The sequence below is a fragment of the Trichoderma atroviride genome, chromosome 3 (genome assembly GCF_020647795.1).
Source record: "Trichoderma atroviride chromosome 3, complete sequence".
Classification (NCBI taxonomy): domain Eukaryota; kingdom Fungi; phylum Ascomycota; class Sordariomycetes; order Hypocreales; family Hypocreaceae; genus Trichoderma; species Trichoderma atroviride.
This window is the reverse complement of record NC_089402.1, coordinates 4,823,031-4,837,922: the sequence shown is the minus strand read 5'-3', so window position 1 is coordinate 4,837,922 and position 14,892 is coordinate 4,823,031. Positions and strand designations below refer to the sequence as shown.

The window sequence follows — 14,892 nt, the reverse complement described above, 5'->3', positions numbered from 1 at the left end:
GGGCAGCACCACCAAACAAAACGCCAAGGTGCATGCAGCCGGAGTTACAGATAAAAGTCACAGGGCAAGGGATATAATTTTTCCTTGCTGCCCTCACCCCGTGCATCTGCGTGTCGTACAGTTGGCTGCACCCGTATCAGTACATGCACAGATTAATGCACGTAAAGGCCGGAACGTTGATGCAGGAGGCCTACAGTGTGGCAGCATACTAGTAGTACTAGATACCTGTACAGGCAGGTGCAACATGTACATGTGCATGTACCTAGGTACGTACGCAAGGGGGTCTCCTGCTGAGTGAGTACATGTACATGTAGCACGATATGCAGGGCCACTAGATTGCTCAGAAACAGAATAAAAGAAGGGATGATAATGATTAACAAACGTATATTTTCCTGTTCCACTGTGAAGCTGTTCAGATTCCTGCTACTTCATACCTGTACATAATAATGTGTGCTGCTACATTCCCATCTGCCCTGATGTAAAGTTTAAATGCCGGTTTGGTTTGAGATATAATTATATATGTTCACCTAACATTAAGAGAGCGACTGACTGTGAAAGCTGCTTCTTGAAATCCCCCAAACCTGTTCTGAGGTACGTCCTACTGCTTTGATGGACCTGCTTCCGACTGCTCTGCTTTTGATGGTTCTCCGTTTGGTGAATCTGCTTTCGGCTTGCCTCTCAACCAAGTCCAAGCTGTGCCAATGCTTCCAGCGCCGGCAACGGCACCTCCAACAGCCTGAGCCGTGCCAGTCAAAGCTGCGACGCCGTATCCCCCAGCTGCAGCGCTTTGAAACGTGGCGAAAAGACTGCCGGCAGCAACATTGCCAATGCTTGCTTGCAGGGCCGATGCAATAGAAGCTACAATTCAGTCAATAGTGAGAAGATGCACTTCATCCAGTGTGGATACTAATATGACGGGGAAAGTTGGCGGTTCTCTTACCTCCAGCTATTCCTGCCGGCGTAAATCCCACCATTCCAGCTATTCCCATGATTGGAGCCGTGATAAGAGCGGGAGCAGCAATGACAGCAACTCCTGCTCCGGTGACCACAGTAGCTGCAGCAAGCATGGGATTCTCTAGGGCTGCTTTGCCAAGCTATTTGATGACAGTGTTAAAAGGATGTGATGTCCTTGGAAGCTCGCGGATAACGTTTCGTGTACTCACTCGTTGAGCTGTGGACTGAGCTCCATCAGCAGGGCTCTGAGCCGAAGAATTTTGCGCCCCGTTCATATCTCCAATTTTTGAAGAAGTAGCTTCAAAGTTCGTTGTCGTATTCGCTGATGTTTCAGGATGATCTGGAGTCGCAGCGGAAAGGCTCGAGCATTCGCCGATGATGTCGTCGTCAGTGATACTATTATATCTCTCTACATTATTTTCTGCTTCGACATAAGCATCTTCGGGGCAAGTTATTGAAGTTTCGGAGCGAGGATGAATGTCGCGAGCCTCTTCATCAGGCCGGTGAATAGTATTGGGCAGGCTGGCCGCATTAGCATGCCTGGACGCCTCCCGTTGGGCATTTACTAGACCGCCTCGGATGCGAGAAATAGAAGACATGACTCTGTTTGCCTGTTTTGGAGAAATACCAAGAGATGGAACATAAGAGTGAATAAGTCTTGTATGGCTGTTTATTTGAAGCACAATGGAAGTTGACAAAATGGAAAAGCTCGAAAAGCTGCCTAAGCGATGTATGCAAGTGAGCGCAGAGCTTAGGCGGTAATGTCTTGAAGACCAATCGCGATCAACTTGAAACTGCAGTATGCAAGAAGAGAAACCCTTTTTGTGACAGAGTCGGTCTCATATTTGATCCTACAGGTCTTGGTTTTGGGCCGTGCGATTGGCCACAACCGTGTGCTGTACAGGGGCGCTTATCTGTGCCATGCGGGAGGCCTACAGAGTTGAGGATACAGACATGTATACAGGTAAATATGCACATAAATTATGGATAAGTCAAGTAACCAATAGAAGCATTATGAAAAGAGGAATTGAATGCTTCTGTGGTCCAATTAACTGATCGCCAACATTACGGTTTATTTCTTAGTAGCACGCCTCACATATTCTCCTCGCTGTCCTCGCCGTCTCTTATAGGCGGATTCCGATCAGACCAGGGTTCGAAAACTTGAGCGCCTTTGAGCAGCCCTCCAACGGTCTCCCAAATGACCAAAAACGCAAACAGCGACATGACTATTGCCATGAAATCCGTCGTAGACAAGCCATTATTCGTTGCGGGCAATGCAAGCAGAACAATGGCAACGACCAAACGCATACCGATCCGAGGTGTCTTTGACATAATCAGACAATCTTCGTCGTGCGTACGATACAACATGCCGTAGATCCAGAGACAGAACATGCCAACACCTAGACCTCCTCCTAATAGCCATCGCTGCCCGTCTTCAAACTCATCCAGCCGTGTACTGATGGCTGCAATGTGACCGCCAATGAGGAACGACGCGGACAACGGCAAATGAAGCAGAAAGAAGCCAAACGCCGTCCAAGCAGATCGCCGAATTGGATGTGTTGCCTCCAAGCTTCCATCACCGCTGACGTATATCCAATTGAGACAAAAGGCAATGATGAGGGTAAAAGCAGCTTTGGCATAGCCCTGTGTCAAGCCCACCCCAGCTGGATCTCCAACAATGACGCTGTATACAAACTCGCCGAGGATAATGATGAAGAATGCAGCCATGCGGTCGATTTCGTGAGCAATGTCAACCGCCGTGCTGTATGTAAGCTTTAGCTTGCGCTTGATCCACGGGCTTAGAGTGAGGGACCAGGTAAGCTCCTGATAGAAGATGACGACAGCGACGACGGCGATTTTGGCCTCAATGCTGACGTCTTCAAAGAAGAGCGGAATGGTAATGAACAGACCAATGAACATGAAGAAGGCCAAAATGCGAGCCTGCGCGCGATGCTGATAGCTGGCGAAAGAACATACAAGAAACGCGCACATGGTGGTGAATCGGGCAACGACGTAGGCGCCAGCAGTCGTTTGCATCGCCGACAGATCTTCGTCAACGAGGCGGGCATTGTTCGCGTACAGAACCAAGAGCGCCATGACCCATAAGATGATGAGTCGCTGGAGGAGGTCATCGGTGTAGTACGAGTTCATGATCTCGCGAAGATCGACCCATATATGCCATGCAGGCGCAAAGATGAGAATGTATTTGGCGAGGTGCTGTCCATCTGGATTTTCGGCGAGGTCGTCGCTGAAGTTGGCGACAATGGCAACGTCTGAGTGATGTCTCTGTTAGCAATACCTCTTTTCTTTCAGTTCAAAGGTTGTCACAACTTACACAGTAAATCGAGGAACAGTTCAAAACGACCTGCTTGTCGCTCCTCATCGTTTTCTTTCACGAGTCGCCCATTATGAAACCATTGCAGCGCCTTGGGCCGCTTGATCATATATCGCTCCCCAGCGGTGCTTTCTTGGAGCTCGTTGCAGTTCATGGCGATTGAGCATGGAGTTTAATGCCGTTCCAAGTGACTGTTTCACAGCATTGAGAATTAATCATTACGAATCTATTTTGAAAAAGGGTAATGGGGTATCTCGTCTCTCGCTTGGTAGCTCGCTACTAGACGTGCTAGTTGGAGCTAAAGTGGTATTTGGATCTACCCATGTCCGGAATTGTAAGTCAACATTCCAACCTTCAGCAAGAGAAGGCTAAGAGCACGCTAAAGAAGCTGTATGGCTTGCTAATTCTCTGATGGAACCATTGAAACTTAAATTGTTGACTGAAATCAAGTATTAAGCTATTCGCTAAGCATAATCATTGGCTAAAATGTTATCATTTCGTGCTTCATACTCATATCCAATCATGTTAAAAGTCGTTAAAGTGTCATAGACTCATTATATACTCCATTTTCTTAAAGCATGCCAAAATCGCATCCTCAGATTTGCTTGCTACCCGTAGTCTGCAGCAGCCAAACTTGACAAAATGCCACGCTAAATAACGAATATCTCACCATTCAACAGACGAGGATTCTCACCAACCCATATTCTTTCACCAGAAACGCCCCCCAGCGGCAATACTTCTTTTAAGAATCGGTGTGCGCGTTCTAAATTCTTGCTATAGCGGCTCATCATCTGAAATCGACTGAGAATCCAGCGTTGATGAACCTCGTCGTTTGTCTCAAGAGCAACCATAAAGAGCGGCCAAGCAACTCGAATGACAGCTTCAATACCTTGATGTTTATCGGCTTGGATGGCCAAATCAATAATGGCGCTAATATGCGCTTTCGGAACGATTTCTATGCTGGTAGCTATTCCTTTTCCTCGAATTAGGCGGAGAAGTTCTAGCTTGGAAGCATGATAGAGGGGAACAAAGGCGCGAATATTGGCGACTAGGCGATGTGAGCTGTCTGTAGACAGAGAAATGTTTGATGCCACCTCAAGTAGCTCCCCATAACGTTTGTCAATTTGCTCAAAGGCAGCTTCAATTGCGGGTATGCGCTGCCTAAGCTCATTCACATCAAGGCTGGCCAGTGCAGCAATCATGGCGCGAAGCTGCATGCAGGCGCAGAGAAACGCAAAGATGTCTCGATTCTCCACGTCATCCAGCAGTTCTACCTGCGGATATGAACCACCCCACATTGAACGATATAAAGAATTCGAGTATCTATGCAGAGCCTCGAACCCGGGAATAGACGAAGTGTCATTGGGCCCCATGATGGCCTTGATTTCACTGTTGAATTGGCCACCAAGCCCGAAAGTAGCGGCTGTTGAATCACAAAGGGCAATCCAGACGAGCAGCCGGATCACAAACAGAGACAAACCAGGTTCATCTGTTTGACCTTGCAGCTGCTTTGTTCGAGTTAATACTGGGGTCCCCTGCCACCCACGTTTGGATATTTGATCCGAGAGCTTCTGGCACCGATGTTTCACAATCAAGGCAGCTCCAGCCAAGTGGTTTGATAGCCCTGAACAAGATCCGTCACCATACTTTTGCTCATAAACAAGCATCAGGTATAACACGGCAAAGATGGGGTCCAACTCCAACTGCCGACCGTCGTCTGCAGCCCCAATTACATCGGCTAAAAGACCTAGAGCAGCTGAATAGTGTTGAACAGGAGTCCACTTGCTATGACGACCTTGCCCAGTCGCAGGAGTCAGGCTGGCAATGCCATCCGCATTGCTGTTCCGGCGAAACTCAATCTCATTGCCTCCGAGAGCCAACAAGGCATGCATAACCATGGGCTCATCTTCAGCGAGTGTGAATATTATGGAGAAGAGTGAGTAATCAGGATTCTTGGTGTGCTGGATCCTAGCAAACGTCGTACGGAAATAGCGTATCGCCTCATGATCAGCCGAAGTGAGATCCAACGAGCACGCGCTACTAGGAAACTCTGGAAGCCGTGTTGGAAGAGCAAGAGCCCGAGTCAATGCTGCGCGTTGTGCCCAAGTTGGCAATGTCTTGGAGCTCTCAAGTGCTTGCCTATATCCTCGAGACATGGCCAACACGTCATTGTGCTTCATCTTGGGCTCATAGTCACAGAGCCGTCTTAGACGAACGCATCGCTCACATCGCGGCCGCAGTTCGTCACATTTGACCTTTTTGATGCGACAAGTGTAGCATCCGTTTTTGGAGCGGCGGGTCTTTGGACGAGGGCCCGCGGGGGGAGTTGGCACGATCCATGTTGAACTCAAGCTCCAGTTTTGTCGGACGGATGGCCCTCAACGATGCTTGACTCAAGCAACAAAATGTCTACCCCTTGATGAAATGGGAGAGGTTGAATCTGAACTGTATTATCAATCTCTTTTGTGGGCCTACGAGAGTCCCCATCTTAAATCTCCAGAAGGCGCCTAAGAATGGAGGCCTGCGAGATGCTGTCCTCGTGCGCCGTCGCTACGGCTGAGTTGCCGACCGTCGGTACGCCTCAGCCGCTCGTAGTACGCCTTGCAGAAGTTACACCAAGGCCTAACAGTTGCTGAGATTTGGGGCTGCTACCCCGCATGACGCCAACAAGCAGCCGATGGTCGCCAAGGAAATGGAGATTGATCTGTTAGAGACCCAATCAAGTTGGCGAGATGGCACTAGCCAATGGAACGCTCCCACTTTTACGTATCAGAGGATGAAAATAGCCATGTCAGGATGACTTTGAAAAGATATATATTTGTTGATCAATACTCACATCAGATCTTATACTTCCAACTTCAACAGGTTCACAATCTAGCAGAACATAGTCAACATGGGCAGCAAAGTCGATATCGAGCAAGCACGGCATCTTGTCAATTCTCACCTTGACGAGGTGAGCGCGCAACTCCGCGAAGTCAACAGAGCAATCCACGATAACCCTGAACTCGCCTACAAAGAGTTCCAAGCACACGACACAATCACCTCTTTCTTGGAGAAGCAGGGCTTTGATGTAAAGCGAAAGACTTGGGGCCTCGATACCAGCTTCGAGGCCACCATTGGCTCTGGCGGACGTCAAGTTGTTGTGTGCTGCGAGTACGATGCGTTGCCTGACATTGGACACGGCTGCGGCCACAATCTCATTGCCACATCATCTATAGCCGCATTCCTTGGAGCTGCTCATGCTTTAACCAAACTGGGCGTCCCAGGCAGGCTGAGAATTCTCGGAACACCCGCCGAAGAGGGCGGTGGCGGCAAGGCGAAACTGATTACCGCCGGTGCCTTCAACCCCCCCCGAGGACGTTGCTGCATCCATCATGGCTCATCCCATGTCTATCCACCGCATGATTGGCTCGGAAGGCAGCCAAGTATCTGGTGTTGCGGGATTGGATCTCATCGCCAGCTTCAAGTTCCGCGTCGAGTTCCGCGGTGTAACAGCACATGCGGCCGGCGAACCCTGGAATGGCGTCAACGCTCTTGATGCTGCCGTTGCCTCGTACAACAACGTGTCGCTTTTGCGCCAGCAGATTCGCCCTGACGAGAGGATCCACGGCGTGATTGAAGTTGGCGGGACTGTGCCAAATGTCATCACCGATTACACGCGCATGAACTGGTATGTCCGAGCCCCTACGACTAAGCGCGGAGCGCTTCTGGTAGAGCGAGTCAAGGCTTGCATGGAGGCGGCTGCAGTGGCAACTGCTTGCAAGGTCAATTATATTCCGTAAGTAACAGATCTCTCGCCATTTCATCTTTCAAACTTACCGATGAATATCTTTCTAACTTGAGAACAGAACGGACACGTACGAGAGCGTCATGTCCAATCCCGTGCTTTGCAAGACATACATCGAGGAGATGGCTGTACTTGGTGAAAAGGTTGATATGAAGCTCCTCGAGAGCTTCAACGCCTCAACCGACATGGGCAATGTCACTCATGTGGTGCCTGGCATCCACAGTGGATTTGGCATCCAGACAGCGCCGGGTGTCTCTCTGCATAGCCGCGAGTTTGCCGCCGCTGCAGGAACAGATGATTCTCACGAGGTGGCAATGAAGAGTGGAAAGGGCATGGCGATGCTGGCTATAAAGGTTCTGGTTGATGATGCAATTGCTGAAAATGCAAGGGTAGAGTTTAACAAGCGATACGATTAAAAGAGTGAAAGGTTCTCACGTATGAATATAATGCATAGAACGAGCGCATATGCATTACGCCTAAGGATTACGCCAATGTCGAAGGATTCATATCAGAGAGCTTCACTCAATCTTCTAAAACTGAGTAGATATTGCCATACACAAACAACTTTGCCAAGCTAGCAACAAGGTTGCAATATCAGACTTTGGGTAGTATGATGTTACACACAACTGAACAAATTTGGGTAGATTCGGACACTGCTCGTGTGCCACAAATTTCTAATACTACTTGCAAAAGAATTCATATCATGCTCAATCGGGCAGCTGCTCGATGTATATTTGCACTGCCTCATCGAACTGTTTGCTCGCTTGGTGTAAGTGATGCCGCTTTATCCAGGATGCCGACAGTTCCACATCTTGTCAACTTCGCGTCCCACGCCTCGCAACCACTCACTGCTTTTTCCTTCCAACAAAAATTTGTAAGACGACAGAAAACACCGCAAAAATAAGCATATCGATCCTTGCCGAGTTGGACGACGAGAAATAAGATCCAGGTTAATCTGCCTTTCCTAAATCGTCTACCGAGATGCCTCGCCCGCTGCCACGACGTGAGAATTCTTCCAATAAGATGCAGCGTAGCATCCCCGTGTTAGGCGCTGCAGCGGGACTTAACTGCTCCCGCAATGCCAGATGGGACGAGCCGATGGGCCTCAGCCCGGGGTCTCCACAGTTGCAGGATGTGCCGTGGGGTTGGAGTCGCTTGTGCCGTTTTGGCGATGTTGATGCAAAGTCGTGAGGAATTTGAGATTTGGAGATGAGAGGCTCTGTGTTTGAGTTTAGTCAAAGATGGATCACTTACTCGCTCTTATGCGCTCGGAGCTTTTACCTGCCATAACGAGGGCAGTCGCTAGATCATGAAACGGAGTGATCTACAGCCAGCGTTTCGAAAGCCACTTTCAGCGCTACTATGCACTCTTCTGCACTCACAAATTGGGGGCATGAATGTCGATCCCTTCCCTGTCTCCTCGCTGGCCCTACGGAGCATCGGTCGCGATTAGGACATAGCGCCCTGGCCAGCTCCAGTTGCCGGCTGAAACACCTGGATCAAGAAGGAACCAAAGCTGTGTTATGCAAGCTGAACTAGGGGAAGAAACGAGGAACCACAGACAAGGCGCTCGTTGTGGCATGTGTGATGAGAGCTGGCTTTATAAATACTATGTCCATCCCCATCCTCAGTCGCACAGATCACTTCCTCTTCAGCAGTAGCTTTGCAAGACTCTTAAAGGACCTCAAAATGAAGGCCGCATTTGTTCTCCTTGCCGGAGCCGCGCTGGCTTCCGCCCAGAACGTCTACTTCATCCGACATGGCGAGAAGCCCAGCGATGATGACGACCCCAACCTGAGCGCCCAGGGCCTGGAGCGTGCTCAGTGCCTGAGAACCGTCTTTGGTGCCAGTTCCCAGTACAACATCGGCTACATCATTGCTGAAAAGCCCAAGAGTGAGTTACATCCAGACCAGACTCAGTCAATGTCTTTTTAGACGTCCAATGTGTTGACTCATTTGACTTCAGGTGACAGCCGACTTCGTCCTCTTGACACAGTCACTCCTTTGGCCCAGGACCTTGGCTTGACTGTTGACACAAGCTGTGGCAAGACCAAGTCCGACTGTGTCGCCGACCTTGTCAGTGGCTACAACGGTTCAGGCAACATCCTCATCTGGTGAGTGTTGATCAATACTTCTCGGAGTATGATGGTTTTAACTAACACGACGTTTAGCTGGGAGCACAGCGAGCTTACCAATATCGCGGACGCAATGGGTATCAAAAAACCTCCTACATACCCCGACGATTCATTCAACCTGATCTGGACTTCCCCTGCGCCATACACCGCCGTTACCAGCATCACATCCGAGAACTGCCCTGGCTTGGACAGCTAAAGGAGCGACAAAAAGATATAAAGGTGGAAAAAGGAAACTGCTCATGAGTAGAGCCCCATATCATGGCGATTCGGAGGCATCGGCTTTACAAAAGACCGGACCAAGCTCGTGCTTGACGTGTTGTTGAGAGTGAAAGCTTTGGTATCATGAACGATGGCAATGGATCGTCGTGACAAACGGGCGCGATATCAAGCTATCATATAGGAAGGCCATGGCGATTGGGTCTGCGCACGTGTGACCTCATACCGCTGTTACAACATTATGACTTTTCTGGGAATATGATGACAAAGGATCTCTGAATATAGCAGCTTCGGCATATAACAAGCTTCCTTTAAAGGAATATAATGACAAAAGGATTATCAAGTAAGCACCCTTAGTATATACCAAGTGCCCTTAAAAGCAACAGCCTAAAAATATTACAACAAGAGTAGGATCATCATGCATTCATCCTTTCCACTGTTAGCGTTCCCCTTCAAGTAAAATACTATTTATCCGTATTCTTCCCGTTCTCGTCTCTTGTATTACTGTTCACCGTTACATTAGAGAACTTCCCCGCTCTGTCCTCCATTTCCTTCAACTCGAGACCTGTTTGCGGCTTATTTTTCATCGTCTCATTAAAAAGCGGTCATCTTTCAAGCTGCAAACCTCAAAAAAATCCAAAGGCTTCTTTATTATTATTAATTATTACAATATGGCGCAAGCAAGCATGGATCCCAAACCCCCAAGCGGTGTTGATGTATCGCGGCCCTCTGTTGCCCGTATGGTATGCATCATAATAAAAAGCGTCAAACTTTCTTCTCCTCTTGTCTAACTAGGGCCAAGTACGATTTCTATCTTAGCGGAAAACACAACTATCCTGCAGACAGGGCCGCTGTTGCAGCGGTCGTAGAAGCATACCCAAGGACCATCGAAGTTATTGTCGAAGCTCGTCACTTTTTGCGCCGTGCTGTGCGGTACATGTGTTTCCAGGGCATCGACCAATTCATCGACATGGGCTCGGGATTGCCCAGTGCAGATAACACGCATCAGGTGGCCCAGAGGGTAAACCCAAACGCTCGCGTCGTCTATGTGGATATCGATGATGTCGCTGTTGCCTTTGGTCAGCAGATGCTTGATGGAGATCCCAAAACGGCATTTATACAAGGATCAGTTCTAGAGCTGGAGCCGATCCTGAACCACCCAGAGACCCGAAAGCTGATTGACTTTTCGAAGCCAGTGGGTGTACTCATGATGGGACTGCTGCATTTCTTCTCTATTGACACCGATCGCGCCATTCTTAAAAACTTGCGGGACAATCTTGCTCCGGGTAGTCTTCTTAGCTTTTCTCATGTAATCTCAAATTTCGTCACTGAAGAAGAAATTCGACAGGTGCTTGCTGTGTATGCAAAGACGCCGACGCCTTTGATCATTCGAGACATTGGCCTAGTGGAACAAATTACGCAAGGATATTCTGTTGTCGAACCCGGGCTTGTCTCTATGCATAAGTGGAAGATGGATATAGCCGAAGAAGGAGAGCCTGAAGCTCCGCAGACTTCTGCCATGGTTGGAGTTGTATTACGCACATAGATTCATATGCAGTCTGGTGAGACGTGAGTTTTTGATAGGCAATGAACGACTTTAAGGGGTTCATGAAGTTTTATGTACAATATGCCTACGAATACAGCTGAACTGATATACTCAATACATGCTCATTTCATCTTGATTTAGACTGATTGTCTTGACCGTGGCAACTGAAGAAATGGGAAACTTGCAGGTTGCTCCAATTGTAGTATCATTCAACGAATAACCACTTTGACTCTATTTCCATCAGCCAGTCATTTAGATTCGGCTACCACAAATTCTAACTGCCGACATCTATACATGTCTTCTTAGCCTCGACAATGCTTCGCTACCCAAAACCATATAAGCCACACAACCCTCCCATGCTTTACCAACGCAAAAAGTTGCTGACAATCAATTAATAATGCATTAATAAAGCAACAAGAGCAATGTCGAAATTTGTTTCAATCTAAACGTCACAACCTACTCATTTGGCTGTACAATACGTTGCTCGCTGATGGACTATGCGTGGACAACCAAAAGGCCGCTAACCGCTTATGGTAGCAAAACCCGCCAAGACTTTTGAAGTTGGTATAAGTCAGCCATGATACTTGAATTGTTCGAGAACGTCGAGTAAAATAGCAAGGAAAATTCGCAAAGACGAGTTAAGCGAGATAAGCAGAGAAAATATTTGGAAATGGCCGATTATTAACAACGAGTTGTATTTGTGATGGAACGTTTGTCAGAATGACGATCGCTGAGAAGCCCTGTTCCAGTTAGGTAAGTCTCCCGAGTTGAGTCCGTTGACAATTGTTGAGGAACGACGATAAATACCTCCATCTCCTCTTTCAATCCAAAAACCCAAATTTTCTAATAACAATCACACAAACAAGTCTCCCACACATCCAACAATCAGCCAATCTTCAGTCAAGAAATTCCCGGATCGAACCAAGCAATAATGTCTTCTTTCAAGGGCTCCGTCAGCGTCACCTACATCGGTACTGCCACTGCCCTTCTTCAAATCGACAATGTCACCTTCTTGACCGACCCATTCTTCTCCCCTTCCGGCTCAGAATGGGTGCGCCCCGTTGTCGTGCTCAAGAACTCTCAAGATCCCGCCGTTAAGCCCGAAAACCTTCCTCCCATCGATGCCGTTCTTCTCAGCCACGAGGATCATCCCGATAACCTCGACGAGATCGGTCGCAAGGTCCTCGAAGGCAAAAAAGTCTTCACAACCAAAGATGGCGCTGTTCAAATTGGCGACAAGGCTGTCTGCGCGGGTCTCAACCCCGGTGACAAGGCCACCCTCGTCGCTGGCGGAAAGACTTTTGAGATTATTGCCACGCCGGCAGAACATGCTCCGCAGGGCGAGTGCATCGGCTTCATCGTCACTTCTGCCGACTTTGGCTCGACCAATGGTCTTCCCAACGCCATCTATTTCTCTGGCGACACCATCTACAACCAAGACGTTGCCAACAGCCTCAAGGGCTACCACATCAGCCTCGCCCTGCTCAACCTTGGCAAGGCTGCTATTGAAGTAGGACAGCCTGAACCTCTCGAGATTACCATGGATGGAAAGCAAGCTGCACAGCTTATCAAGGATGCCAACGTTGACAAGGCCGTGCCCCTGCACTTTGAGGGATGGGGCCACTTCACTGAGGGTAAGGACCCGGCTTCGCAGGCCTTTGATGAGGCAGGTGTCAGCCAGAAGGTCCTTTGGCTTCCCCGCGGTGAGCGCAAGGTCATCTTCTGAGCAGACATGGCATGATTATTGCTGTATGATGTTAGAGAAGATCACTAGCCTATGTTAGGATATCATAGGTTGAAGAGCAGAAAGTAATAGCAAAAATAAGAATCGAATTGTTTCTCACCCCTAAGTATCACACTCCATCATCATCTACTATGTACTGAGCAATATAGTCGTAGCCCCTATTCCTGATGCCGTCAATCAATCCCTCGCACCAGGATATCAACTCGTAGTCGTAAAAGTGGTTGAATCTGAGGAATTGGTAGGCTATTCTGGTTGGTAGTGCTGTGGATATTGCTCCAAAGAGCTTCATTTCTTCTTGCACCAAGTACTCGATGCTTTGGAATATCCAAGTTGACATTTGAATCGCCATTTCTGTAATCATGGGACTCTCCGGACTCTCTCCGTTGATTAGAAAGTCGTCGTCTCGAAGTTCAGGATAGTCGTCTCTCAGCTTCCTGATATACACAACGCACATTATCCAAAAAGCCCAGTAGTGCGTCATTGAATTCGCTGAAGTGATATCGGGAAACCATAAGCACGGTCTTTCTGTTCCTTTGTTGAGAATACGGAATGACGGCTTATTATAAAGGCTTTGGAAAGTTATGTTCCAAGTAATCAGGGCGTTGAGAAGGTCTTTGAGTGCCTGAAACACAAGAAAGGGTGAATTTGAGCTGGGCGAGTCGAATTTTAATTCGTCGATATCAACCAGAATGGAAGGAAATGCAGTCGCCTCCGTCATAAGAGCGTGGAACGAGTTTGCCTTGACATATTGAAATGGCTTCGTCCGCCACTCGGGCGCAGCAAGAAATGTGGGCTGTTTTTTACGAATTGCATGGATAATCTATTGAAATATGGTTAATAATCAACAAATCGAACTGAGAGCAGAGATGGAAGAAATGGAAAGAATGAGCTCTTACAATAGCGGGACGAAGACCAATGAAGACCCTATGGGACGGCCCGGATGAGTATGCTTCTGGACTATGCAGCTGAATCAAATCGCTTAAGCCAGAGGCATGAGCGGTGCCACTAGAGATGGATGTGGGCAATATCATCTATTTAACCCAAGTCAAAATCAGCATCTTGGCATCAAATGGCACTGTGCGCCAGTGCCCAAAAGAGTTCGGCACTTACTTCTGAGATCATTAGGCACATAATGGCCACCGCCAAGGCGTCAGAATTGGACGTATCTATGTTATGCAGGCTGTCATGAAGCGAGTTCAATGCGGAGCAGTGGGCGGCTAGAGCATCTGAAATCGGCGCTATTCCGTTGCGGCCTCTAGAAAGGATGGATACGCCCAGGGCCTTGACGGATGAAGATAGAGTCATTTCATACCGTTGAGTCATTGATAGCAGAGGCAGAAGCTCAATCCATGCTCCACAGACCCGAGGGAAAATATCCACGTCCCAGTTCAAGAAAGTAGAGGTGCTAGGAATCATGGCTGGTGAAAAATTCTGCACGACTAGGGATATGATATCCTGGAAAGGCCAGGCCAGCGACGGCCACACTACAGCCGTCTCATATCTCGCTGCCCTGGCTGCTTGAGTCATTTCGTCGAGCCTGTCCGGAGAAACTAGATTTTGGGGCTTTGTACACTCGTCTCGCTTCTTTCCGGCCTTCCCATCTTTTCGCACCTTGGACTTTGTCGACGGCCCTATGGATAGCGAGGATGGTACAAAGACAAGATCATATTGGTATCCTCCACACTTGATCTTTGTTCCTGTGCACTGAGAGCATGACGGGCGTTTCCCGTCACACTAGAAGTACCAGATTCAGTCAATATTTCCGAGATGCAAGATGTAAGATGAGAGATGATCAAAGAGCATCGTGAGAAAGCAAACTCACCCCTAGTTTCCTTGCTCTGCATGTATGGCACACGGTTAGCTTCCGAACCTTCATGGTTGTTCACCTCACAGTGTTGGCCCCAATACAAGCAATAGAAGCCGATTCTGCTTGTTCAAGATAGAATCATAAGCCGAGCGCATCGCTTTTAGCTGGCGATGGCCAAAGGGCGTTGACATGAAGTGGAGCCGTCGATACGGACCGGATGCCAAGCCGAACGCCGATGGCTGGCATCCGGCGAGATGATTGGGGAAATCTGTTGCGACACTATGCTCGTTGCGGCAGCAAAAACCGCCAAGTACGCTATAAGACGCTTGTTCTGTGGGGGCTGTTCAGCTTTGACAGCTTAATAATAG

At 48.5% G+C, this 14,892-nt stretch overlaps 8 protein-coding genes across 9 annotated transcripts; 4 read left to right on the top strand and 4 right to left on the bottom strand.

The window, feature by feature from the left end:
* Window positions 1-433: 433 nt before the first annotated feature.
* Window positions 434-1,767, bottom strand: TrAtP1_006891 (uncharacterized protein). Of its 2 annotated transcripts, XM_014082299.2 has the most exons (3): window positions 1,164-1,767; window positions 941-1,094; window positions 434-858 (listed from the first exon to the last, which is right to left on the bottom strand). In XM_014082299.2, exons 1-3 carry the CDS (start codon window positions 1,551-1,553, stop codon window positions 599-601), a joined length of 804 nt encoding a protein of 267 aa, XP_013937774.2. In that variant the 5' UTR covers window positions 1,554-1,767; the 3' UTR covers window positions 434-598. The 2 variants fall into 2 exon arrangements, with proteins under 2 accessions (XP_013937774.2, XP_065969396.1); XM_066113310.1 differs by having other exon boundaries at window positions 434-1,094.
* A 279-nt stretch (window positions 1,768-2,046) lies between these two features.
* TrAtP1_006890 (uncharacterized protein) lies at window positions 2,047-3,443 on the bottom strand (the record flags this gene model as incomplete). The annotated part of the gene is made up of 2 exons (XM_066113309.1): window positions 2,047-3,227; window positions 3,290-3,443. The coding sequence occupies 2 exons, from the start codon at window positions 3,441-3,443 to the stop codon at window positions 2,047-2,049; spliced, it is 1,335 nt and encodes a 444-aa protein (XP_065969395.1).
* Window positions 3,444-3,773: 330 nt separating this feature from the next.
* TrAtP1_006889 (uncharacterized protein) lies at window positions 3,774-5,871 on the bottom strand. Its single transcript, XM_066113308.1, has one exon. It carries the CDS (start codon window positions 5,467-5,469, stop codon window positions 3,940-3,942), a length of 1,530 nt encoding a protein of 509 aa, XP_065969394.1. The 5' UTR covers window positions 5,470-5,871; the 3' UTR covers window positions 3,774-3,939.
* Window positions 5,872-6,060: 189 nt separating this feature from the next.
* Window positions 6,061-7,774, top strand: TrAtP1_006888 (uncharacterized protein). The gene is made up of 2 exons (XM_014082301.2): window positions 6,061-7,067; window positions 7,138-7,774. The coding sequence occupies exons 1-2, from the start codon at window positions 6,664-6,666 to the stop codon at window positions 7,490-7,492; spliced, it is 759 nt and encodes a 252-aa protein (XP_013937776.2). The 5' UTR covers window positions 6,061-6,663; the 3' UTR covers window positions 7,493-7,774.
* Window positions 7,775-8,737: 963 nt separating this feature from the next.
* TrAtP1_006887 (uncharacterized protein) lies at window positions 8,738-9,764 on the top strand. Its single transcript, XM_014082302.2, has 3 exons — window positions 8,738-8,970; window positions 9,043-9,190; window positions 9,248-9,764. The coding sequence occupies exons 1-3, from the start codon at window positions 8,766-8,768 to the stop codon at window positions 9,405-9,407; spliced, it is 513 nt and encodes a 170-aa protein (XP_013937777.1). The 5' UTR covers window positions 8,738-8,765; the 3' UTR covers window positions 9,408-9,764.
* Window positions 9,765-10,113: 349 nt separating this feature from the next.
* TrAtP1_006886 (uncharacterized protein) lies at window positions 10,114-10,973 on the top strand (the record flags this gene model as incomplete). The annotated part of the gene is made up of 2 exons (XM_014082303.2): window positions 10,114-10,170; window positions 10,230-10,973. 2 exons carry the CDS (start codon window positions 10,114-10,116, stop codon window positions 10,971-10,973), a joined length of 801 nt encoding a protein of 266 aa, XP_013937778.2.
* Window positions 10,974-11,164: 191 nt separating this feature from the next.
* Window positions 11,165-14,642, bottom strand: TrAtP1_006884 (uncharacterized protein). The gene is made up of 4 exons (XM_066113307.1): window positions 14,540-14,642; window positions 13,828-14,451; window positions 13,614-13,748; window positions 11,165-13,537 (listed from the first exon to the last, which is right to left on the bottom strand). Exons 1-4 carry the CDS (start codon window positions 14,591-14,593, stop codon window positions 12,827-12,829), a joined length of 1,524 nt encoding a protein of 507 aa, XP_065969393.1. The 5' UTR covers window positions 14,594-14,642; the 3' UTR covers window positions 11,165-12,826.
* Window positions 11,905-12,699, top strand: TrAtP1_006885 (uncharacterized protein; the record flags this gene model as incomplete). Its single annotated transcript, XM_014082304.2, has 1 exon — window positions 11,905-12,699. The coding sequence occupies one exon, from the start codon at window positions 11,905-11,907 to the stop codon at window positions 12,697-12,699; it is 795 nt and encodes a 264-aa protein (XP_013937779.2).
* Window positions 14,643-14,892: the final 250 nt, after the last annotated feature.